General features: G+C 35.9%; 1 protein-coding gene across 1 annotated transcript; it reads left to right on the top strand.

The window, feature by feature from the left end:
• The first annotated feature begins 5,842 nt into the window (after positions 1 to 5,842).
• Positions 5,843 to 7,841, top strand: LOC145047736 (uncharacterized). Its single transcript, XM_078996071.1, has 4 exons — positions 5,843 to 5,977; positions 6,405 to 6,755; positions 6,884 to 7,129; positions 7,237 to 7,841. The coding sequence occupies exons 2-4, from the start codon at positions 6,489 to 6,491 to the stop codon at positions 7,690 to 7,692; spliced, it is 969 nt and encodes a 322-aa protein (XP_078852197.1). The 5' UTR covers positions 5,843 to 5,977; positions 6,405 to 6,488; the 3' UTR covers positions 7,693 to 7,841.
• The last annotated feature ends 19,729 nt before the right edge of the window (positions 7,842 to 27,570 follow it).

Below are 27,570 nucleotides of genomic sequence, written 5' to 3'. Positions count from 1 at the left end.
CAGCGAAAAAAAACTCACCTTGCAAACTGGCAAAAGCTGATAAGGTCTCAACTCTGAATCTCATATCCAACCGCCTCCTATTCCAAACAAATGACCATTCTCAATTAGAATTCACAAAATACCCTTAGGTCAAACTTGGTCAAAGTCAACTGGTCAAACCAACTAAGTCAACCCACTTTAGTCAACTCAACCGAGTCAACTCATCTGGATTGACCCAATGCGAGTATGTGGGGCATACTCCGAAGGTATGCTAGGCATACTCGAGTCCTTTCATGTTGACCACCATCAGGATGGTTGACCTTGTACGCGGGGCGTACTCCCAACAACTTCAAACTTATTAAGTGCTTAATGGCTTAAGCACTTACATCTATATTTCAAATCCAAGGCTAAAATATACTCTAGGAGTTATAAAGTTTCCAATTTTATGACTTTACATGCCCATTAAGTGCATATCTTAACTTCTTAATCCATTAAGACATTCTACTAGATGCATGGAGTAAAACCAACCATTTGAAACCCATTTTTATGACTCAAGACCCTCCCAAGGGTCTGAAAGGATGGGTTAATGGGTCAAGAACATGCTTTGTTCATGAAACACCAAATTTAGGACAAAAGGAACCTAAAACTAACCCAAAACAAGATCTAGAAGAAACTACACCAAGTTCAAAATTTGATGCCTCAAAATGGTACCAAAAGGTGGTGTGATCTTGGATCTAGAAAGCTTCACTTCTTCAAGGTGCTCTTCTCTTCCTTATTTCTTCTTCAAAAGAACCGAAACACACACACAAGCTTAGAAATGGCTTCTCAAGAGGATATTAGGGTTGCAAACACGTATGAGAGGGTGGAGACTAATAAGGTGAAGGAAATGAGACCTTAAGAGTGCTTAAATATCGGCCAAACCCTAAAAATTAGGGTTTCCTCATTTAGCAAGTATGCTCAGCGTACACTGATGTACACCCAGTGTACGAGGGTATGCTCAGCATACACCACGTACGCATGGCATACTCCGAAGGCCTCAAACTTATCACAATGCCATTAAGGCTCTCTTGCATATATGTCTTGAACTTTGCGACCAAAACTTGAATGGTCCCTGTGGTTTGGGGGAATTTATGTGTTTGGTCCCTAACTTATTTTTTAAACTTGAATGGTCCATACTGTTTATTTTTGTTGCGCGTTTGGTCCATGTCTTACCTAAAAAGACTATTGTGACCTTATTAATTTATTTTTTAATTAATTTTTTTATTTATGTATTTATTTTTTACATATTAAAAAGAATTAATAGACCACGCATATTTGTATATCCTCAGATGATCCCTACAGTTTATTTTTTAATTTATTTATTTTTTCAACGCAGATGGTCTCTACTGTTTAATTTTGTTTATGAGTTTGGTCTCTATCTTACCTAAAAAGACTATTATGTCATTATTAATTTATTTTTATAATTAATTTTCTTGTTTATGTACTTATGCTTTATATATTTAAGAAAAATTAGTAGACCCCACATATCTGTATATTCTCACCATCCCATTTCTAATCCTTCTCAACTTCTATCTATTTTCCATCTTTAGTGATATCAACGTGTTCATCATCACTTCTTTTTTCGGTTCTTCAACTCCATCGAATCAACACCACAACCCACTAAAGATGAAGATACAGTAGGTTATGGTGTTGGTTCGCCAGAGTTGAAGTACCAAAAAAAGATGGATGGTGAAGACGTCGATGTTACTAAAGACGGAAAAGAAATAGAAGTTGGGGAGGATGAGAGATGAGATGGTGACCAGTAAGACCCAAATTAAATTTCTCAAATGTGGTTTCAGGTTACAGTGAGGAGATATAGATATGTAGGTTATATTAATTTTTTTTTAAATATATAAAAAAATAAATACATAAATAAGAAAATTAATAAGGGAAAAATAGTCTTTTTAGGTAAGATAGAGACCAAACGCGTAACAAAAATAAACAGTAGGAACCATCCGAGTTAAAAAAAAATAATTAAAAATAAACAGTGGGATCATTTAAGGAGATACAAATATGTATGGTCTATTAATTTTTTTTAAATATATAAAAAATAAATACATAAATAAGAAAATTAATTAAAAAATAAATTAATAAGGGCATAATAGTCTTTTTAGGTAAGACATGATCAAACGCAACAAAAATAAACAGTAGGGACCATCCAAGTTTAAAAAATAAGTTAGGGATCAAAAACACAAATTCCCCAAACCACAAGGACCATTCGTGTAATTTAATTTTTACTTTTCGTTTTGTTCATATTTGAGTAACTATTTTTTTGTACACATCTAAGTATCGAACTTGTTGAAAACGTTTACATCTAGGATTTAACCTGCTATAGCAGGTCATAATGATCATATGTGAACATTTCCAACAAGTTTGTTACCTAGATATGTACAAAAAAAAAGATAATTATCGAGATATTAACATACCTAAAAGTTAATTACCTTAATAAATCATACTCCATGTGTTAATGTTACAATTGTTCGGACTATGTATTAGGATGAGCGGCCAAACTTTTTCCTATCATCCTTGTAGGACCCATGTATGTGGGCTTGTTTTGGTTCCACTCTAGTTGTTGGAGCTACGAATGGTTTTGGATAGAAGGGAGTAATGTGTTTTTTTTTCTAATCTCTAAGTTTATTTTTATTTGTTTTCTTGGTTGTGTATTCGGTTTTGTTTTACCACGTTGGGTATGTCCTATTCGAATAAATGTTATAAATGTTTTACAAAACAAAGCCACTAAACTTTGGAATGACTTGTTGAAAAGGATATTACGTTTTTTTTATCTGGTTTCACCGTTAAACAACATCCTATCTTACAAAATTTGTCCATCTTGTCTTCTACGTGTGTGAGTGTATATCTACCTTTTTTTTCTTGGAAAAACATTTTAATATATAACTAATTTATTATTTCAAAGAAGAAACCCACACGAGATCTAGGTATCCTCTTATTTGTATTTTTCTTCTACAAGATAGTCTATATTGTACAAGATTTCTTCTACATGCTTTCAACTTCTGCTACTAACTTTATGGGTTGATGGTTTTTTCGGCCTTTTTTGTTATTATCAGGCGATTTTACCCCCTGTTTTAGGGTTTGAGAAGTTTATAACTTGATTATGTCTAAGAAAAAGGAGCGTTAATCCATGGGGTGGGTTGGGTTGGAAAAAAATACAAAAAACGAAGGATCTATATTTGTTTAGAACGAGTTCATTTGATGCTTGATTTAAAGATTTTTTCCATAAGATTTTTAAGATGGTTTCAATAATTTTAAAAACTGTTGGAAAGCTAATAAGCACTTTTGAAAATAGTTTTTTATCATCCTTAAAAGTTATTTTTCATAAGTCACATTTACATGACTTTTTAAAAAGATATACATGATGTAACGTCCCAAAAATGCGAGTCAAAATTTTCGTTTTTTTAAAACATGTACTTAGTAAAACATTAGGAATAATTCATTCAACAAACATTTCATTTCACCAAAAGATGTTGCAGGTCAGAAAACATTGTCATAATCATAAAAATGTCAGAGTACAATTTTCCCAGAAAGATATCGTAATGCGGAATACGAGCAAGTGTGTGTGATGTACCGCTACCGCGCCAACTCCTTCCCCTTCGAAGAAGAGGTACCTGAAACCAAAAGTGAAAACTGTAAGCACGAACCTTAGTGAGCTCCCCCATAATACCTCATACCATGCAAGCATACAACATGCAGCTAGGAGATACAGGCCTTGCCTACACTCCGCTAGCCGGAAGATACATGCCTCGCCCACACTCCACTATCTGGGAGATACGGGCCTCGCCCACACCCCACTCTCAGAGAGATACGGGCCTAGCCCACACTCAGCTGCTAACCCATATCATATAAGTATCACACAGACAACAAGTATAGACAACTCTATCATACTGGCATATATCATAATCAACTCAACTAAGAGATACGGGCTCGGCCCACACTCTAATACTAACGTCTCTTTAATACGGGCCGGCCTTGGTGCCTTAGACCCGTTAATACTGGAAGGAAAACTCACCTCAAAGTAACTGCCGATCTGTGTAGAAATTGACTGTCTGCTGCTGCTGCCGCTCCGGAAATCCTCCGGCTATAATTCCCACAAATACTCAGTCAAATACTGCTAACCGCCTTCAGGGTAAATTGTCCATTTACCCTTAACAAGTCATGAGTCAAGTCACAGTCAACTGCCAGTTGACCAGACTCGCCGAGTTGGCTTACCAACTCGCCGAGTCCCTTTCTCTATACCCAAGTCCAATAGTCCTTCATCCTACTCGCCGAGTTCGCCTTCACCCGAAGAACACTCTAAGCTGTGACTCGCCGAGTTGTATGAACAACTCGTAGAGTTGTTCTTGAGACAAGAAGATTGCCATGAACTCGTCGAGTCATGACATTGACTCGCCGAGTGACTTCATGAGTGAGTCTGGCTTCCAACCCACTGAGTCAAACCCTATGAATCACTACTCCAACTCACAAATATGAAAAGGGGAACAACTTGGGGACTCGCGACCCGACTCGCCGAGTCAGATGAACGACTCGCCGAGTCTGCCTCATGCAAAAACTATACACACGATTTTGCTTGAATCCAGTCCATGTCATTCATAGATCTAGGTTCCTAGGGCCTAGTTTACATGTAAAGTTTCCAACTTTACGTGTAGATAATCACCAATGAAGGTTTTAGGGCTCAAAGTGCACCAAAAGGGGTAGATCTAGGACTTTCATGCAATATGACTCCATAAAGGCAGTAGATCCAAGCTCCAGGGACTAAATCATGCCTAGATCTAAAGGCTAACAACTTATTACAACCCACAAAGCCCAAACAAGCTTGGAGAATGGCTCAAGAAGGACTTTCATGAAGCTATTAGGGACTACAAGCTTGAAAACAGAGGGGAAACGAGCTATACCTCAAGGAAAACGTTGAGATGTCACAAAAATGCTTGGCCTCCTTCTCCTCTTCTTGATCTACTCTTCTTTCTCCTCAAAAAATTCAAGAACACACCCAAAACACTTCAATCTTACAAGGAAAAGGGCAAAAACGATGTTGGGAGCTATGAGGGCGAGCTTGGGGCGGAAATGAGGGTTTAAATCGGGTGCAAACCCTTAAAATTTAGGGTTTCATCAAACAGCGGTGACTCGCCGAGTCGCCAACTTAAATGCACCCCCGGACCGCGTCCCTACTCGGCGAGTCGGACCTACAACTAGCCGAGTCCAAGGCTAAAATGACAAATACTTAGATAAATTTTCCGTACCAGGAACCAGGTGCTACACATGACGTTTTAAAATATAAGAGTAAATTACACGAATGGTCCCTATGGTTTGGGTTAATTTGTGTGTTTGGTCTCTAACTTATTTTTTTAACTTTAAATGTCCATACTATTTATTTTTGTTACACATTTAGTCTTACTGTTTGTTTTTGTTACGCAATTGATTTCTGTCTTACCTAAAAATACTATTATTTAAATATGAAAAAATAGTAGGATGAGTAAGATAAGGTAAGGAGGATAGGGTTGAGGGTGTGTTTATTTAAATAAATTAACAATTAATAACAAAATAGTCTTTTTAGGTAGGATAGTGACCAAGCACGTAAAAAAAACAAAAAAGATTTTTTAAATTAAAAAAATAAATTATAGACCAAATACGTAAATAAGGTTAAACCGACCATTAATTTACTCAAAATATAATAATACCTTCAAACCTATTGTTTCTCAAAATTTAACAAACAAAAAAAAAAGTAATAATCTATAATTGTTAGGGGACTAAAAATGTAGGTTAGGCAGGAGTCGGGGGGGAATTTTATGAAATTCGCTCCTTGAGTTTTTCTATCACTCTATCTTGTTTCTCGCTCTGTCCACTCTTGCCACCGGACTCCGCCGCATGCCTCAAAATTTGAAGTTTAACGGCAGCTCCTCAGTCATCTACCCTCTCCATCGAGTCAAAGCCTTAATCTTTCTCTACTGTATGTATTCATTTCCCCAATTTCCATAATCCTTTTCTATATTAGTTTATTTATAACTAAATTATTCAATGTTGTATCACATTAATTTCGTTACTTGCATCATATTTGAATATGTAATATGTTAAATTCGCTGTCTTATTTTGCTTTGCTGATATTTCCTTTTCGATTTTGGGATGAAATTTTAAACTTCGTTAATGAAAGTTTAGGCTAACAATTTGTTTAATTAGGTTAATTCTTTTCAACTTTAGAACGCGATTATTTGTAGGTTTAGGGTTTAGACCTACTTCGAGGTCCTGTTAGCATACAACTTTTGCTTTATTTCCTAAAAATTCGAATGATATATGATGAATTGATGATTTCCCCAAAAAGATGATGTAGTTTGTTCGATGTCGATGTTGAAGTTGACATCGTGATTCACTCTTCGCAGGTTTTTCTGAACGAAGAAACTACAAGAATTCCTTTTTATTATAACCTCAATGTTTTGGCTACTATAAATAAACAAGTTGATGAGATGAATTACCTTCAAATCACTGCAATGCGTCCTTCTTCACGTGAATATAACACAATCCGTGGATCAGCTATACAGTGCATTGCACCAGTGAAATTATCTAATCTTCATAATGCCCTAAAACCAACCATTGGATTTGATTCATCAAAGAAACGCACAAAATTAACAAAATGTCATGTGATGCAAAGAACTGCTGCATCTCGCTTTCAACCATGCTCACCTGTGTGTTTATTTGGTGGGAAAGGAGGAGAATCCAAAAATGGTGATGAGGTATGCCTTTCATTCCTTAGTTCATAACAGTTACATAGTCAATTTTTTATTCATCGTTTCTAGGGTAAAATGGTCATTTACTCATTCAATCCGAAATTGAACAAATCAAGTTTTTGTTTTCTTACTAGAGTTCCCCATGGAAGTCAATGGAGAAAGCTATGAGTAGTTTTAAAAAGGAACAGTCATTAGAGGATGTACTCCGCCAACAAATCGAGAAGAAAGATTACTATGACGGTGGCAGTGGCGGTGGTGGTGGTGGTGGTGGAGGTGGTGGTGGCGGTGATGGTTTTGGTGGAACAGAGGATGAAGGCTTTGGTGAGATATTGGATGATATACTGCAAGCCACCTTGGCACTCATTGGTCTAATAGTTATGGTAATCACTCTCATTTCTTTCTTTCTTTCTTTCTTTTATTTATTTATTTATTTATTTATACAACACAAAGGGTATAATCGTAAAAAGCTTTATGTGGCTGTTTTCAGTACTTATACATGGTGGCAAATGACCAAGTTACGCTGTTTTTCAGAAGTGTAATGAAGTTTGTATCTGGGAAAAAAGGTCCTCGATTAAGGTTCATAATGTATAATATTGGACTATTGTATCAATCATTTAATACAAGAATTGCATATGATCCATTTTGGTTGGAAAAAGAAATACTCACAACACCTACATTGTACGATAACCCTCGGAGATATGAGAAGCTTCTTAAACCCTTTAAACGTGCTATTAAAGATGATGGTCAGATAGATCTTGATGCTCTTAGGAATATTGTTATTAATGCTGATGGTGATGTTGGTGTTGATACTGGTGCTGGTGCTGGTGCTGATGCTGATACTGATACTGATACTGATAACAAATCGTTCAGTGACGACGATGATGATGATGGCAATGGCAATGGCAATGTGTACACCATCAATGAGGATTCGGACGATTACTAGTTTTCCTTTCGTGTATTGTTTTTCTTTTGTAGATTCAAGTATTTCTCTACTGACTTTTTTGGATTTAATGTTTTGAATTATTGCAAAATATTCCTATTTTGCTTATTGATTAATCAGGATGTGCTCAATCTTGGAGAACTTATGAATTATGATTGTGTGTTCAAGTGGAAATAGAGGAAAAGAAAGTGTCATGTTTTAGTAGGATAAGATTTGAGTGACATAGTGAATATAATTATGAACCCATTCTTTGTTCATCTCATGATCTCTAGAAATACTCGATGGGGTAAAAAATGAAAAATGGCTATCCCTAAGAATTTCTCAAAGCATCACTTTTTTTTTCTAGGCCGAGGGTGAACAATAGAGGATATTGGGCCTCAAATCACTTAAATCACATTTTTTTTCTAGGCCTAGGGTGGGCAATAGAAGATATTGGGCCTTGAATCACTTAAATAAAAGAATTTGTATGAGTTTTTTAAAAATCAAAAATATCATGTGTTAAATCATAATCTTTAAATATTGTATTTATTTATAAACTTTTAAAATATTATATTTGTTTAAATTTTTATTTTTTAACATTTTTAATATTTATTTATTATCTTTTTAAAAAATAATGAATGGTATAGATAATATTTTAAACTTAAATTTATAAGAGATATAAAATAGTCATTTATTTATTATCAATTGACTATTTTAAATCTCGTATAAAATAGTCATTTTTATATAACCTAATATCAGCCCTAATATAATCCCACAAGTCTCTAAAATCAACCCCTAGTATTTCATACATAAGGTTGTTTCAAATAGGAAAGTTTGAAATATCCAAAATCAAACCTAAAAACTGATGATTTTTATGTTAAAAAAATCGGTTTATATTTCTTCGACGTTGATTAACCGAACATCTAAAATCTTTGATTTTTTTGGTTCAGTTACGTTTCATGTTTCTTCCACTGATGTTTAACTAGAAAAAAAATAAAATAAATAAATAAATAAATAATAATAATAATAATAATAATAATAATAATAATAATAATAATAATAATAATAATAATAAAACCCAAAATATATATTTTTTAAATATCTTTTATATATTAAAAGGATGTTTAGGTTTAAAAAATTAAGTTAATATAAATTATTAATTAATAGGAATCACCGATTTCATTTAACAGTTGTTATTTTCAATTTGATATTATTGTTTATTATATATTTTGTCGTATATTATTGAATTGGAGTCTATCCGGAAATAAGAGTGTGAATACATTATTATTTGCCAAAAAAAAAAAAAAAACAAAATGGATAGAAGTTTCACGATGTCGGAATATTATTGAACTAATTTTTTGATAACGACGTTATTTATTTTTTGATAGTTATTTTACATCGAAAGGATATCTTTATTTTGGATATTTTTTTTTTGGAACCATTAGAACTTTATAATAAGTTAACAGGCTGTTAGAAAAAAAAAATACCCTACAAATGGAAGCCTATTTGAGTTTAACCAAATAACACGTTTACATCTCCCTATTCTAATAGGTTTATTCTCCTATTAACAAATGTTACAATATTATAACTCATCATTAATATCATATCACTTGTCAAACTATTAATTATCCATTTTAAATTTTAAAATTTTAAATTTCTCATTCTAATTACATTAAATTAATAATTGATTCTCCACTTTAAATTTTAAATTTTAAATTTTTTCAATTTAATTATATTAAATTAATAATATTAGATTAAAAAATTAAATAAAATAATTACAGATTATAAGATGATATAATTTCACGTATTTGTTTAAATCAACGATTATAATTTTATATAACTAAAAAAATATCTTTTAAATAATAATTTATTTAAAATAATTGATTAATAATTTTAATTTTTGTTATAAAAATTTAATTAATTTTATAACCGTAGTTCTCACAGATTATAAACTAATAAAAAATAATTAAATAATCAATCCACGCAAGATGATTCAAACTAATGGACACATAATCAAGTCCATGTTGATATCTCTAGCTAGTGACCAAATTCAGTCGTTAGGCACACAATATATAAACCAAATTCAGTCGTTAGGCACACAATATATAAACATCGTCAATACTGGAATATTAGTTTTTCTCCGGACAAAATTATTCCATCTAATAGAATAAATTCCATTAGTGACATCAAGTCATCAATGTATACTCTACTAGAAACGACTTTAATAACTTTTTAGTTTTTAAATACATTTATTAATTATTAATCGTTATTTAGTTAACCAAATAACTAAACCGAAAAATAGGTTAACAAAGATTTTATGTTATTTTATTTTTTTGTTTAGGTTTTTGGTTCAAAATTGTATCAATCTGATAGCTTCGATTAAGTTTCTTGAATACAACTTCAGGTCAATTAAACACTTGTGAACACTCCTGGTTTCGAGCATCCAAAATAACATGAGAGAATCAAAGAGATGATAATCGAGGCTATAAATGTCGAAAACAAAACGATAATACCTTCCAAACATTTTTTTTCTTTACATCTAACACAAATTATTACAAAAGTTAATATTTATCATAATTGTAAGTATTCAGAAATTACAATTTTTGTCATACATATAAACACATAAGAAGCCTTCAAACCATTACGCTGGTGAATTTATTTTGTTTAATGTTTTGTCGGTTTTATTATTTTTCTTATATATCTATTTTTGTCTAGTTTCTCGTTGATTTTATGCGTCTTAACAAAATTTCTTTCGCCGTTCAAAAAATAAATAAATAAACAGTTCATGTTCATAATAAAATATATATAATCATCCTGTTTAGACTAATTAGTAAGGGGATTTAACAACATAAAAGTATAAATGATACTATTTTTTTCATAATATAGAAGATATGATTTTATGCACTTTACGTGAACATAACAAATAATCGGATATAAAACAGTTGGAGAATTTTATAAAGTAAAAAAGGGAAAGTTGGCCTCAAGTATTTGAGAGGCTCCACCATGTGGCAGGCTTTTGTAACGGTAACCAAATCAAACTGTTGTTGGAAACTTGGAAATTTGTTTTGTTTGGTAGGGTGAGGCTGCACCTTTTCTTTCACTGTTTCTCCATCGGAAAAGCTGCTCCACCGAATCCAACATCCAATTACTTGATTATTTGATGATTGTGGACCTTGTGGTTATTAAGCTATTTTATATTGTTTATTAAAAAAAAAATTGGTTGTTTAAAATCTATCATTCTAACAGTGTAATATGTAACCTTGTTTATCTTGAAAAGAAACGAATTACATAATAGTATTTACATGGATTGTATAGATGATGGTTAAGATGATTCTGATGATTAGATTGAATGGCCGATTACGACCAATATTACCCCAAAGAAATATAAAAATAACTCCAAAAGTGATCTTTATTAATAAACTTCAAAATATGTCTCAAAGCAATAAAAAAAAACGAAATACATATAAGAGAAGATAATATATCTAAATTAACCAAAATTAAAAAAGTTTTCAAAAATAAGCAAAAGCAGAGAAACATTATTTTCAGCCTCTAAATAATTTTAAATGACAGAAAAACATCTTAGGTCATGAAAAATCTATGAGTTTTGTTAACCGGCCGGTTTGGCATATATTGTATGATATTTATCCAATCCTCATATTGGAATATCACTTAAGTGATGTCAATAACTCGTCAATCATACTAATGATGAGATCGTCAAGACTTGTATTCATCGCTTCTAAACTTCTACCACATGTATCAATGTGGCTACTAAGATCAACTAGGGTATCATAATAGCACTTATTTGTAAGTTAAGAATCCACCTGTTCCCAAAAAAAGTTTTTTTTTTTTTTTTTTTGTTCCTTTGGATTCTTCAAGTATGAAGAAAGGGTTTCGGCACTCGGTTGCGGAGACACAACAAAAAACAACTAGCATTTGCAAACATAGTAGGATAACTCAACATTGAAGATCTTTTACTTCCAGATGTTTTAGGGCTAAAAAGGTGGTGTATGTTGCTTCCTAAGAATCTTAATATTTTCCTTTGGAGGGTGATGCTCAATAGACTACATACTTGAAGTAAGCCGGTTGCTAAGGGTATCAATGTCCCTTCAACCATATGTCTGATTTGTTATAATCATGTTGAATATGTCAGTCACATCTTTGTGCGTGTTCTTTTTGTACAATTATGCTTCTTAGATGGGGGTGGGGGGGGGGGGGGGGGGTGGTCTCGGATTGCTACAGTTTCTGGTGCTTTCCCTTTGTCGTTTTGCTCCTCCTTTTTACTTTCTATAGTTGTGGGGTGTTGACGTTGGGTCTAATGCTTCTGGCAATTTCTGAAAGCTTTTCTTTCACGATTTGTTATTCTATTTCTATCTTCAATACCTTGCATTCTACGGTATTGTGTCCCTGCTTTCTATGGTATTCGCAATATTTTTTTGTTTGGAAATTGGTGCGTGCTCAGTCGTTGGGTTTGTTGCTTGTCCGTTATTTCTAAGACGTCGGGTTTTTATATTTCCTCCATTGCATGCATATGGCTGGAAGTGCTGACTTGGTTTGTGTGTATTGGTTTTGTTGTATCTGTGGGACCTTTCGGAGAAATGGCGTGTTTCTCTTTGGCTGTGGATTGCTTTTGCTGTACGTAGGTAGGATTCTTTAATTGTTGTGTGTTCCTCGTGCCTAAGGTATCATTCTAGCCCTTCTTTTAAATCTTATCTGGTGGTGGGTTTCTTTCCCAAAAACTTCCACGACAACGGTCCTGGTAGCAACTCCTACGTGAAAGCTCCTGCTATCAGCTTGTCGTCCCAGGTAGGTATGTTTAGCGTCGCCTCATTAAACCTTTTGAAGTAGTCTCTGATGCTTTCTCCCTCATTTGTTTGCATACTATAACTTCTTGTACATCTCCCCAGTACTTCCATAGTTGTATGAAGTTGGCAAGAAACAATTCTTTTAATTGAGAAAATGCAAGGCTTTTGAACCATACTCAAGCATTACCATCAAGCACGGTAAGGAAATATGTGCACCAAAATCGTTCATCAAGTTTGATTGATTTCATGTGGCATACATAGGTATTGATATAGCTATCATGGCATGAGGTATCGCATTATACTTTCAAGTGGGGTAAGCGTGTTGTGCTTGGGATATCGTCGTTATGTAGTTATTGATGGGTTTTGTACATAAGAACATTCCTATGTGCACATACAAACCCTAATGCTTGGATCTAGGTTTCTCTAATTAAACATGCATTGAATCTAAGACTTCTAATGGCTAATTAGGTATAAGAACAATACAAAACCAGAGTTAGAAGCATACCTTGAAATACTTGTTTGATCTTCTTGTTCTTGGAGCGTTAGAGTCACAATTGTCACTTCTCTAATGGCTTACAAACACCAACTAGCAAAGAGAATGATTTGAGAGAGAGGAGAGAGGAGGAAATCGGCCAGGGTATCCTTTCTGTAGAGGAGGTGCCGATTTCCCTATCCCAAGGGGTCTATGTATACTTGTAAGGCTCCTAGGGTTTCACCCTTAAACCCTAATTGGATAACTTAAACTCTAAGCAATCCTAATCCTTTCCTTAGATAGGCCTTGGACGGATTTCAGGCTTATCCTAGCCATAGAAATCGTCCAAACCCTATCCCATAAGGATTTACAGCCCAAAGTGTAACTATCAAACAATTGACAGTTTATACCATCTTATTTAATTAATCTCTTTAAGTCACCAAATTAATACTAATTAATTTATGACTTATATTAATCAAATAACAATATTATTATTCCTTATATTATTCTCATAATATATTAATAATATCTATTCTCTCATAATAAATCATCCTGTCAAGTTGCTATGGTGAAGGCAACCCAAAAGGACTATGCACAATCGGGTCAAATACTTGCCTAATATAGTTGCAGCCTTAGACACTATTCCAACAGTCTCCCACTTGGATAAGTATAGTAACTATATGCACAAGTACAATCCGATTCACAATCGTAGCTCTCAAAGACACTGTCAAACTCTGATCTAATCAATCTTGTCCTTTAGATAAGGGATCGTACAGTCCTCTGTTAGATATCATGCTGATAATTCTATGGAATGATTAGTCAAGCATTTAGGTTTCTCGGTCTCCGATTTATTTGACATAGAACTTAATCGAACACATCAATTCAGTTCTGACCGGGCCCGGCACATAAGTCAAATCAAATCATCGAGCGACCGAGATATCGCTTTTTTCCTTCTTAGGATAAAAGTTACAGATAAACTTCGACTTATATGCATTTACTTATTCATTAATCAACTATACACAACAATGCGTTTTATAACATCGAATTACCAATGCGTTTTCGCATTATCAATGTACAATCAATTAACAAATAACAAACCATATATCTAGGTTTAAAGACTATATGATATTATCGTCTTGCAATCACCCTTTTTATCACATTCCATAAGGTGATTCCAGCAAGCGCGGGTTTGTTCCAATGCTCAAAACTAGTTCATAAGCACTCATGAACGTTGCAACAATCTTTTGCTATGTCTAACACCATTTAGACACTCTACACACGTTGAATCAGCTACGGTTTCTTGCTTGGAACTTTTCCAAGTCACTGCTCCTCCATTCAGGGTAAAGACCCAGCCCGACTGCGAACGGTAGTTGTCTCTGTCGGTCTGAAAATTGGTGTCACTATACCCTCGCACCTTCAAGTCATCACTCCCTCCGAGAACTAAGAACCATTCCTTCGTCCTCCGAAGGTACTTAAGGATATTCTTCACCACAATCCAATGGGGTCTGCCAGGGTTCCCTTGATATCTACTAACCATACTCAAAGAAAAGGCTACATCAGGGCGAGTACAAGTCATAGCGTACATGATTGAGCCAACTGCAGAAGCGTACAAAACTCGGCTCATTTCGGCTATCTCGGCTTCGGTACTCGGACTTTGAGTCTTACTCAACTTGGCATTGCTTTGTATCGGTAATTCTCCCTTCTTCGAGTTTTCCATACTAAAACGTTTTAGTACCTTCTCTAAGTAAGTATTCTGACTAAGTCCTATTAGTTTCTTACTTCTTTCTCTTACTATCCTTATTCCCAAAATATAGGAGGCCTCTCCGAGGTCCTTCATAGCGAAGCACTTCCCGAGCCAGGACTTAACCTCCTGCAGAGTCGGGACGTCGTTTCCTATGAGTAATATGTCATCGACATATAGAACGAGGAAGCTTACTATACTCCCACTGGCTTTGACATATACACACGATTCATCTTCGCTTCGTACAAATCCAAACTCTTTGACTTTCTCATCGAAGCAAAGATTCCATCTGCGAGACGCTTGCTTAAGTCCATAAATGGACTTCTCAAGCTTACACACTCTATTCGGATGCTTCGGATCCACAAACTCCTCTGGCTGAGCCATGTAAACATCCTCAACCAACTTCCCGTTAAGGAAAGCGGTCTTGACATCCATTTGCCAAATCTCATAATCATGAAATGCGGAAATAGCTACCATCACTCTAATAGAATTTATCTTCGCAACTGGTGAGAAGGTCTCATCATAGTCAACTCCGGGAGTTTGAGTAAAGCCCTTCGCAACCAATCGTGCCTTATATGTGTGTACTTTTCCATCCATGCCGGTCTTCTTCTTGAAGATCCATTTGCACCCAACGGTCTTACCTCTGGGCACATTATCAACCAAATTCCAAACTTGGTTATCATACATGGATTGGATCTCGCTATCCATTGCCTCCTTCCATTTTTCAGACTCTGGGCCTGCCATGGCTTCCTTATAGCTATTAGGTTCATCTAGGTTTATTAGTGTACTATCACTAATATACGTGTCCCCTTCAGTAGTTATATGAAAACCATACAACTAGGGTTGAACTATAACTCTTTCGGAACGTCTAAGAGGTAATGATACGTCAATCGGTTCAACCGAAGTTTCCTCCTCAGGTTGAGCGCCAGCGGTAGAGGTTCCTTCATCTATCGACTCTTGAATCTCTTTAAGTTCGATTTGCCTCCCACTGTCTCCTTGGCCTATGACTTCTCTCTCTCGGAAAACTCCTCTCCTCGCAACAAAGACAACATTGTCCTTCGGTCTATAGAAGAGATATCCAAAGGATTTCTACGAGTAGCCGATGAAAATACATCGCTCATTACGAGGTTCGAGCTTGTTGTGAGTATCTCGTCTTACGAAAGCCTCGCAACCCCAAACCTTGATATGTGCTAACAAAGGAGCTTTCCCCGTCCACATCTCGTGAGGTGTTTTGGCAACCTTCTTGGTAGGGACTCGGTTAAGGATATGGGCGGCAGTCTCTAAGGCATACCCCCAAAAAGAGATAGATAGCGAAGCACGACTCATCATAGAGCGAACCATGTCTAACAAGGTTCGATTACGCCTTTCTGCCACACCATTCAATTGTGGTGCCCTAGGTGGCGTCAATTGTGAAACTATTTCACACTCCTTGAGATAATCGTGGAATTCAAGACTTAGGTACTCTCCTCCTCGATCGGATCGAAGCATTTTGATCTTCCTGCCCAATTGATTCTCCACTTCATTCTTGAACTCTTTGAACTTTTCAAAAGTTTCTGACTTTTGCTTGATTAAGTAGATATACCCATATTTACTATAGTCATCGGTAAAAGTCACATAGAAGCGGTTTCCATCCTTCGTGGTAGATCTAAACGGTCCACACACATCGGTATGTATGAGGTCCAATAGACCCTCACCCCTTTCGCATGTACCAGCGAAGGGTGACTTAGTCATCTTTCCAAGTAAACAAGACTCGCATGTGTCATATTCCCTAAAGTCGAATGACTCCAACACTCCATCCTTTTGGAGTTGGGTAATGCGTTTCTTGTTGACATGTCCAAGACGATAATGCCATAAGGATGCCTTATCCATACTATTGGAAGAATCCATGCATAAAACATCATTTCCTAAGTTATCAACAATCATAACAGTTTCATAGATTCCATTACATGGTATAACTTCAAAGTAAAAGACACCATTCAGATAAGCTAAAATAGAACCATTCTCATTATTAAAAGAAAATCTAAAACCTTGTCTAAACAAACCATGAAATGAAATGATGTTTCTAGCCATTTCTGGCGAATAGCAACAATTGTTCAAATCTAAAGATAAACCATTCCTAAGCACTAAAGAATACACTCCAATCTTGGTCACAGGCGATGATCTTATGTTCCCCATGATTAGATTTATTCTTCCATGCTCCATGTCTCTATTTCTTCTTAGTCCCTGCACATTAGAACAAATGTGGTAACCACAACCGGTATCAAGAACCCAAGAAATATCATGAGATGAATCGTTAGATTTAATTGTGTATATACCTGCGAAAGATGGCTTGATCTTTCCTTCCTTGATGGCTTGCAGGTACTCTGGGCAACTTCTCTTCCAATGTCCTATCTTGTGGCAGTGGTGGCACTCTGCCTCCTTCGGGTTAGGACAGGGCTTAGCGGGATCAACTTTGGTCCCACTAGAAGAGGCACCATCTCGGGCTTTAACCTTGCGATAGTTCTTAGACGAAGCCTTCCTCTTCTTTCCCTTTCCTTGTCCAATTGCCAAGACAGGAGCGGCGGGCGGATTGGGAGTTGGTGCAACAGACTTGTCCTTGAAGTTACTCTCAGCGACCCTCAAGAGACCTTGGAGTTTGCTTAGGGTGACCTCTTCTTCGTTCATGTGATAGGTCATCCTAAATTGATTGTAACTTGGAGGCAAAGAGTGAAGCACCATGTCGATCGCCAAGTCTTCCCCAAAGTCAACATTTAACTTGCGAAGGCGGTCGACATACCTTTGCATCTTTTGCAGGTGAACAGTAAGAGACTCTCCATGACCCATCTTAGCAGAAATCATGTTAGTGAAAATCTCATAACGCTCTTGTCTCGCGTTTTGATGGTATCTCTCCAATAAGTCTTGGTGCATTTCGTACGGATACATGTCCTCGTAGGACTTTTGGAATTCAGAGTTCATAGTGGCTATCATGATGCAATGAACCTTTGTTGCATCATGCTCATGAGTTTCAAAAGCGGTCATTTCAGCCGGAGTAGCGATTTTAGGGTTGATTTTCTCGAGCTTCTCATCGAGGACATACTCCTTATCCTCATAGCGAGCAATCGTGCAGATGTATCTTATCCATTCGCTAAAGTTCGTTCCATCGAAGGTGACCTTTTGACAAAGGCTCATCAATGTGATTGAACTAGCAGCACCATTGTTAGCGTTCGACATCTACAATTAGAAAGGACAAAGATAGATTAGAATATGAATCCCTAATTATCACCCAATATGAAAAATTAGGGCTAGGATCCAACAACAATATTTACACATTAGAAGAGGGATGCCGTAATCTAATATGCAAACAATTTGAAGGTAAGTGAATGACGATTCACTAATTCTCCACCACGAAAAACATAACTTTATGTCCTAAATGTATTGAGAATTCCTAGGTTTGGATGAGATTCATTGAACTTTTCAATGACATGTTTAAATCTCGATATGCCCCTCTTGTTTGTGACTGGGATACCGAGGATCACAAAGCGGGTGTGATTACCATGCAAATTCACATGGTGCCTTCATTGTAACGGTCACCTATTCGATGTGCCGGTAAACCACACACGCTCCATCGAACTATGATAAACAATGAATCACCCTTTGCCACCTTCGCTTAGAACCAGTTAGTGTGCCGGTAAACCACACACACTCCACTAACTTCTTAGCAAGGTGCAAAGTGTAATTTCATGGGATTGCATCAATTCACTTTCCTAAGGTAACTAAGATTGGGAAATTTTAATAAAACATGTAGTTACTTTGTATTTCATATTATACTTTTAATGAGAGGATGAGGTTGCCCTATCCTACCCATTCGGCTAACGACCCTCCATCGATCAAGCAAGCGGTGGGTGTGAGTGTACACCCATTAAGCACCATTTTATAGGCCGCAACCTTATACCCACCTTATAGATCGGCTTCATGAATGAGGCCTACTAACGGTCAGACTAGCATTTAAGTTATACATATATAGATATTAATCTTGTAATATTATATTAGTATAGGGTTTGATTTTAAACTTGTAAAATTTTAGGGTTTGAAATTGAAATTGTCTAAATTAAACTTTTAATCACAAAACATAAATTTCAAATCTCGAGGGCAAGTTTTAAAACATTTAAAACATAAAGGATCAAATAACATATAATTCAAATTAACAATTAATCACATAATTATCCATATTTAATTTATTTATGATTTCTTGAAAAACAAGTTACCAATTTAATCAAAATAATTAATAATTATCATATAAGGAAATTAAACATTTTATTAATTGATAAATATCTTCAATTAGATCAAAAATATAGTCATATATATCATAAAATCGGATTTGGGTTGATCTAATATGATAAAGGTAAGTTTCCATAAGATAAATATGAAAAAATCCCGTTTTTGGCTCTTCCTGATGCTCAGACTCGCCGAGTACCCAAACTGGACTCGCCGAGTCCACTATGGGACTCGCCGAGTCCATGACTTAGAAACACAAAAATCGAATTTTACAGTTGACATTCAAACAATCAAGCATCAATTTAATAGAAATCAATCTAGTCTCTGATACCACTGATGGGTTTTGTACATAAGAACATTCCTATGTGCGCATACAAACCCTAATGCTTGGATCTAGGTTTCTCTAATTAAACATGCATTGAATCCAAGACTTCTAATGGCTAATTAGGTATAAGAACAATACAAAAACAGAGTTAGAAGCATACCTTGAAATACTTGTTTAATCTTCTTGTTCTTGGAGCTTTAGAGTCACAATTGTCACTCCTCTAATGGCTTACAAACACCAACTAGCAAAGAGAATGATTTGAGAGAGAGGATAGAGGAGGAAATCGGCTAGGGTATCCTTGCTGTAGAGGAGGTGCCGATTTCCCTATCCCAAGGGGTCTATTTACACTTGTAAGGCTCCTAGGGTTTCGCTCTCATCTAGTCTCCTGTGTTGGCGTGGACCTATTATCCGTTATCAGGGTGCTTTTCAAAAGACTTCAGAAAATCATATCTTTCTCGTACGACTCTATTTTTGACGTTCTTTACATCCATGCATAACTAATAACGAGTACTACAACTTTCATTTAGACTCGTCGGCTAATTCTCAATTTATTATTAAAGTTATATTTTTAACAGGCTTGGACTGTTATAGTCTGTATAAAAATTATAACTTGTTTGTACGGATTTTGTTCTTCACAATCTTTTTATCAACAAAATTTTATCTACGAGATCTTCAACTCTCATTTAGATTGTTTTAGCTAATAATCAACCGATTTCCATTTCGATTTTAGTGTCGCGTACTGCTGTGTCGAAACTTCGAAAAATCACAACTTCCTCCTATGAAATCAGATTTTGGCATGTTTTATATGCATGAGCTCACTTTTTCAATTACTACGACTTTCATCAAGACAGTTTATCCTAAATAGTGCTCTATGAAAACGTTTATTAACATAACGGGTTGTTTATATTGTAAGACAAAAATTGAGTGTTACAACTCTCCCCCACATATAAATATTTTTTTACCTGAAATCCTAATGCTAACGCACCTTAGGATAATTCCTACGCACTATCCTACTGGGTTTCATGAGATCAAGTCAGGATCTATCTGACATTGCAGCATCAGTATTACCTATAGAACTTCATTTTCTACCTTACACGTACTCCCAAACACATCGTGAAGTCTTCCAAAACTAGGAACTCACCGATCCGGACTTCTAGAATTTATACTTTACTACGAATAATCGCCTTCAGACGTAAAATGTTAACACGACCGACTTGTTATGAAGTGATTAACTATGAAAATTTTATCTACGACACTCAATTTGAAAACAAGTGACTCATTAAATTGCAGGTGTTCCAACAACTTGGAATTTAGCCAAAGCTACTATAACATGTTTACTTTCTCGAAACTTTGGAATCAATACTCTAATATTGGTGACAGACTCATTATAAGGCTTGCTTATCTTCCATCCTACTAGATTATAATGAACACTAAGTCATCAATAGCCTTCCTGTAAGTCTCTAACTACTTTACCTACATCAAGGTACAACTATTGTTCGAGCAATTCATTCTTATTCCTATTCAGGATTCGTCGTGATACTATCCAACTATTGGAATCACGATGCCAGATCGCTCTTATCATCACCCCATCGGGCCTGAAGACTCATGATCAACCCTTTGGTGGTTTTAAAGACTCACCACCATTATCTGACTGTCCTGAAGAAACCCAACCATCCCCCTTCCTAGATGTTTATTAATCAAAACAGGTCTCTTCTACTTAAACTTTTCAAGGTACAACTGATCCGAGGTCCTCAATCTATATGGTATAGATGTTAAAGACTAAGGTGTTGTTTGTTTTTTTTAAGCAAAAATTCATGAAGTCTGCGGACCACCTCTACAACCCTCTACAGTAGAAGAGGTGGACCAAACGGTTGCAGACTGTAATAAGAACCGTGATTGTTTTTTTTAACATCTGCATATTGTTGTAGATATTAAAAAATAATATAAACTGATTTATAAACCGAAAATAATTTTTTAATACTGAAAATTTAATAATATATGACATTTCAACAAGATTTTATGATATTTCATAAAAAAATAATGATATTTCAACAAAAAAAATAAAGATTTTTTAGCAAAAAATAATGATATTTCATCAAATTATTATCATTATTCAATATAAAAAAAACAAAAAAAATCAACAAAAATTAACAAAAAAAGGTAAAATAAGATTTACCAACCTATAATCAAGAATTCAGCAAGAAAAAAGAAGAAAAAGATGTTGGAAGAGGCAATACAAGTGTTGCGCCAAACAGAACAAGCATAAAAGTTTTTTATTCTGAAGACTTCTAAAAAACTAACAGCTGCAACATTAAAGTGTTGCGCGTATGCTACGCCACGCATCAATAAGAGGTCAGAAAGAGGCTTTTACAAAAAACAAACAACACCTAATTGTCGTCTTATGTCAACCTATGAATGTTGAAATTCAACCCTAGTTTTATATTAATTCTTACGCCTATTGACTAAAGAAATAACTAACCAAACATGTAGTCCATACTGAAGTCTAGAATAACACTAAAGCATTACCATATGCTTAATGGGCATATTCCTTTTTAAATGGTCTCCTCTATGTGTCTCTAAATGTACTCTCTCTCTCTCTCTCTCTCTCTCTCTCCCTCGCTCTCTTGTCGTTGATCCTACTATTGTAATTCTTTGGTACGGGTTAATCAAAACCTACTATGGTTAAAACCAAACTCACTAATTATGGTATATATGTCTTGAATACTCCACATTCTCTATGGCTAGCTACGTCTTCTATTGAATTCCTTATGTAACTGATCCTTTGTTGCGAGGATAAATCCCTTATCCGTGAAGGTACGAACCTAGTATTAGGAATAAATAGGAATAAATCTCTTATGTAAATTGGTTATTTTGTTTCCTTTTATTCATGTTGTAATTGTGTATATATTTGTTTCAATACTTCAATAATATTCAAGGGTAATCATTCTCACATGGTATCAGCCAAAAATCGGTCCTAAACCTAATTGGCTACCCTTCGATTGGCGAATTCTTTTTCTTCTTATCTATGGCTTCTTCTTCCTCCGATAACTCCTTTTCTTTGAATACCCTCATCCATATGCTCACCATCAAATTAAATTCTTCCAAATATCTTTTGTGGAAGAATCAAATCACAACATTTTTGCAACATCAAAAATGGATCAGCCATGTCGCTGGCTCAGCCACTCTTCCTCCCTCCAAGATCACAGTCGATGGCAAACAGACTGCAAATCCAGACCTTGAATCATCGATCGATCTTGATCAGAAGGTACTTCTTATTCATCGATCCCTCCTCTCTCTCTCTCTCTCTCTCTATGAGGAATCTATAACAAAAGTATTGGGACTCTCTTCCCCACGTGAAGTCTGGCTTGCTCTTGAATCAGCCCACAGCCATGACTCCCTGGAACGTTTGCAAAATCTCAAGGACTCACTATGTCAGCTCAAGAAGGGTACGCTATATGTTTCTGAATTTCCCAAACAATTTAAGGCCATCTGTGATTAGCTCTCGGCGATTGGGCAGACTATCTTCAATGACGATAAAAGCCATTGTTCTTGTATGGCTTAGGGCCCTCCTTCGAAACTTTCTCCGCCGCACAACGAGCCCAATCTACTCGACCACTCTTTCTGTTGGATAAGGTGTCTAAGTCCATAACTATTTCTAGTATGTACTTGACCCGACCCGGCATGGTCCATTTGGGTTGCATGGCACCATGCAATTGGATAGACTAAATGAGAGAAATAACATTTGGAGATTATTAATATATTATAAGTTCTAATATATTAATAATATTATTTGATTAGTTTGATCAAGAATTAATTTAGAATTAATTAAGTGATCAAAAGATAACTAATTAAATATATGGGTTGAGTATGTAAATCATCCATATCTTGTATATGTTGGAATAATGTCTAAGGCTGTAACTATATTCGGTTGTGCATGGTCCTTTTGGGTTGCCTTCACCATAGCAACTTGAAGGATGATTTGTTAAGAGAGAGTAAATATTATAAAGGAATAATATATGGCTATTTGATTAATATAAGTCATAAATTAATTGGTATTAATTTGGTGACTTAAAGAGATTAATTAAATAAGAGGGTATAAACTGTCAATTGTTTGATAGTTAGACTTTAGACTAGAAATCCATTAGGATACACCTTGGATGGATTCTAAGAGCTTTAGATAAGCTAAAATCGTCCATAGGGTTATCTATGGAATGGATTTGGATAGCCTTAAGAGAAGATTATCCAATTAGGGTTTAGGGTGAAACCCTTAAGGAGTCTAAAGGTATAAATAGGCCCTTGGGATGGGGAATTCGTGTACAACCTTGTAGAACCTGAAGAAAGGAACCTCTGGTCGAATTCCATTCCCTCTCCACTCTCCTAAATCATCTTGCTTGCTATTGGTGTTTGTAAACCATTAGAGGAGTGACAATTGTGACTCTAGAAGCTCCAAGACAACAAGATCAACAAGGAACTCAAAGGTATGATTCTAGATCTGTTTTAATATTGTTGTTTAACCTAATTAGCCATTAGAAGTCTTGGATTCAAAAGTATGTTTATTAGAAAGCCTAGATCCAAGCATTAGGGTTTTGCATGCGCACATAGGAAAGTTCTTATGGCTAAAACCCAACAGTGGTATCAGAGCCTAGATTGGTTTTCTTTAAATTGTTGCTTGATTAACTGAAACAAACCTGCAAAATTCGATTTTTTGGTTTTTGAGTCATTGACTCGGCGAGTTCCAAGGTGGACTCGGCGAGTAGGCATGACTCGGCGAGTCCCCTGTGTACTCGGCGAGTCCAGGCGTCAGGAATGGCCAGATTCGGTATTTCTTTGAGTTTATCTTATCAAAACTTTCCATAAACTAATTGGATCAATATCAATTCGTTTTTTTGATAAATATAATTGTTATCTTGATCTAGTTAAAGGTAATTATCAACTAATTAAATATTTAATTTCCTTATATGATAATTAATTAATTATTTTGATTATTTTGGTAATTATCTTCAAAGAAATCAAAGATAAATCAAATAAAGATAATTAAGATATTAATTGTTAATTGAAATTATTTGCTATTTGATCCTCCATGTTTTAAATGTTTAAAACCTACCCTAAGGTTTTGAAATTTATATTTGTGATTAAAAGTTTTAATTTAGACAACTTAAATTTCAATCCCTAGATTTTAAAAGGTTTAAAATGCGACCCTATACTAATATGATATTAATAGTATAATATATATATATATATATATATATATATATATATATATATATATATATATATATATATATATATATATATATATGTATAACTAAATGCTAGTCTTACCGTTAGTAGGCCTCATTCACGAAGCCAATCTATAAGGTGGGTATAAGGTTGCGGCCTATAAAATGGCGCTTAATGGGTGTACACTCACACCCACTGCTTGCTTGATTGGTGGAGGGTCGTTAGCCGAACGGGTAGGATAGGGCAACCTCATCCTCTCATTAAAAGTATAATAAGAAATGCGAAGTAACTAAACATTTTTTTTTAAATTTCCCAATCTTAGTTACTTTAGGAAAAGTGAATTGATGCAATCCCATGAAATTACACTTTGCACCTTGCTAAGACGTTAGTGGAGCGTGTGTGGTTTACCGGCACACTAATTGGTTCTAAGCGAAGGTGGCAAAGGGTGATTCATTGTTTATCATAGTTCGATGGAGCGTGTGTGGTTTACCGGCACATCGAATAGGTGATCGTTACAATGAAGGCACCAAGTGAATTTGCATGGTAATTCACACCCGCTTTGTGATCCTCGGTATCCCAGTCACAAACAAGAGGGGCATATCGAGATTTAAACATGCCATTGAATAGTTCAATGAATCTCATCCGAACCTAGGAATTCTCAAAAACACTTAGGACTAATAGTTTAAGTTTTGCATGGAGAATTGGTGAATCGTCATTCACTTACCTTCAATTTATTTGCATGTTAGATTACGACATCCCTTTTCTAGTATGTAAATGTTATTGTTGGATCCTAGCCCTAATTTTTCTTATTGGGTGATAATTAGGGATTCTTATTCTAATCTATCTTTGTCCTTTCTATAGATGTCAAACGTAAACGCTGCTGCTGCTAGTTCTTTCTCGTTGATGAGCCTTTGCCAAAAGGTCACCTTCGATGGAACGAACTTTAGCGAATGGATAAGATACATTCGCACCATTGCTCGCTACGAGGATAAAGAGTATGTCCTCGATGAGAAGCTCGAGAAAATCAACCCTGAAGTTGCTACTCCCGCCGAAATCACCGCCTTCGAAACTCATGAGAGAGATGCTACGAAGGTACATTGCATCATGATCTCTACCATGAACTCCGAATTCTAAAAGTCCTACGAGGACATGTATCCATACGAGATGCATCAAGACTTGTTGGAGAGGTACCACCAAAACGCGAGACAAGAGCGTTACGAGATTTTCACTAACATGATCTCCACTAAGATGGGTCATGGAGAATCTCTTACCGTGCACTTGCAAAGGATGCAAAGGTATGTCGACCGCCTTCGCAAGTTAAATGTTGACTTTGCTGAAGACTTGGCGATCGACATGGTGCTTCACTCTTTGCCTCCAATGTACAATCAATTTATGATGACCTACCACATGAACAAAGAGGAGGTCACTCTAAGTAAACTCCAAGGTCTCTTGAGGGTTGCTGAGAGCAACTTCAAGGACAAGTCTGTTGCACCAACTCCCAATCCATCCGCTGCTCCTGTCTTGGCTGTTGGTCAAGGGAAGGGAAAGAAGAGGAAAGCTTCTTCGAACAACTATCGTAAGGTGAAAGCCCGAGATGGTTCCTCTTCTAGTGGGACCAAGTTTGATCCCTCTAAGCCCTGCTCTAACCCAAAGGAGGCAGAGTGCCACCACTGCCACAAGATAGGACATTGGAAGAGAAGCTGCCCGGATTACCTGCAAGCCATCAAGGAAGGAAAGATCAAGCCATCTTTCGCAGGTATATACACAATCAAATCTAACGATTCTAATCATGCTATTTCTTGGGTTCTTGACACCGGTTGTGGTTATCACATTTGTTCTAATGTGCAGGGACTAAAAAGAAGTAGGGATGTAGAGCAAGGAAGGATCAATCTAATCATGGGGAACAGAAGATCGTCGCCTGTGACCAAGATTGGAGTGTATTCTTTAGTGCTTAGGAATAGTTTGTGTTTAGATTTGAACAATTGTTGCTATTCGCCAGAAATGGCTAAAAACATCATTTCATTTCATGGTTTATATAGACAAGGATTTAGATTTTCTTTTAATAATGAGAATGGTTCTATTTTGGCTTATCTAAATGGTGTCTTTTACTTTGAAGCTATACCATGTAATGGAATATATGAAACTGTTATGATTGTTGATAACTTAGGAAATGATGTTTTGAATATTGATTCTTCCACTAGTATGGACAAGGCATCCTTGTGGCATTGTCGTCTAGGACATGTAAACAAGAAACGCATAGCCCAACTCCAAAAGGATGGAGTGTTGGAGTCATTCGACCTAAGGGAAGATGACACATGCAAATCTTGTTTACTTGGAAAGATGACTAAGTCACCCTTTACGAGTACTTGTGAAAGGGGTGAGGGGCTATTGGACCTAATACATACCGATGTATGTGGACCCTTTAGATCAACCACGAAGGATGGGAACCGCTTCTATGTGACTTTTACCGATGATTATAGTAGATATGGGTATATCTATTTAATCAAGCAAAAGTCAGAAACCTTTGAAAAGTTCAAAGAGTTCAAGAATGAAGTGGAGAATCAATTGGGCAGGAAAATCAAGATGCTTCGATCCAATCGAGGAGGAGAGTACCTAAGTCTTGAATTCCACGATTATCTCAAGGAGTGTGGAATAGTTTCGCAATTGACGCCTCCTAGGACACCGCAGTTGAATGGTGTGGCAGAAAGGCGTAATCGAACCTTATTGGATATGGTTCGCTCTATGATGAGTCGTGCTTCACTACCTATCTTCTTTTGGGGGTATGCCTTAGAGACTGCCGCCCATATCCTTAACTGAGTCCCTACTAAGAAGGTTGCCAAAACACCTCACGAGATGTGGACGGGGAAAGCTCCCTCGTTGGCACATATCAAGGTTTGGGGTTGCGAGGCTTTCATAAGACGAGATACTCACGACAAGCTTGAACCTCGAAGTGAGCGATGTATTTTCATCGGCTACCCGCAAACGTCCTTTGGATATCTCTTCTATAGACCAAAAGACAATGTTATCTTTGTTGCGAGGAGAGGAGTTTTCCAAGAGTGAGAACTCATAAGCCAAGGAGACAGTGGGA

The sequence above is a fragment of the Lactuca saligna genome, chromosome 5 (assembly GCF_052625555.1).
Source record: "Lactuca saligna cultivar CGN05327 chromosome 5, ASM5262555v1, whole genome shotgun sequence".
NCBI classification, from domain to species: Eukaryota; Viridiplantae; Streptophyta; class Magnoliopsida; order Asterales; family Asteraceae; genus Lactuca; species Lactuca saligna.
The sequence above is the reverse complement of the archived record's forward strand: the minus strand, read 5'-3'. Positions and strand labels throughout refer to the sequence as shown.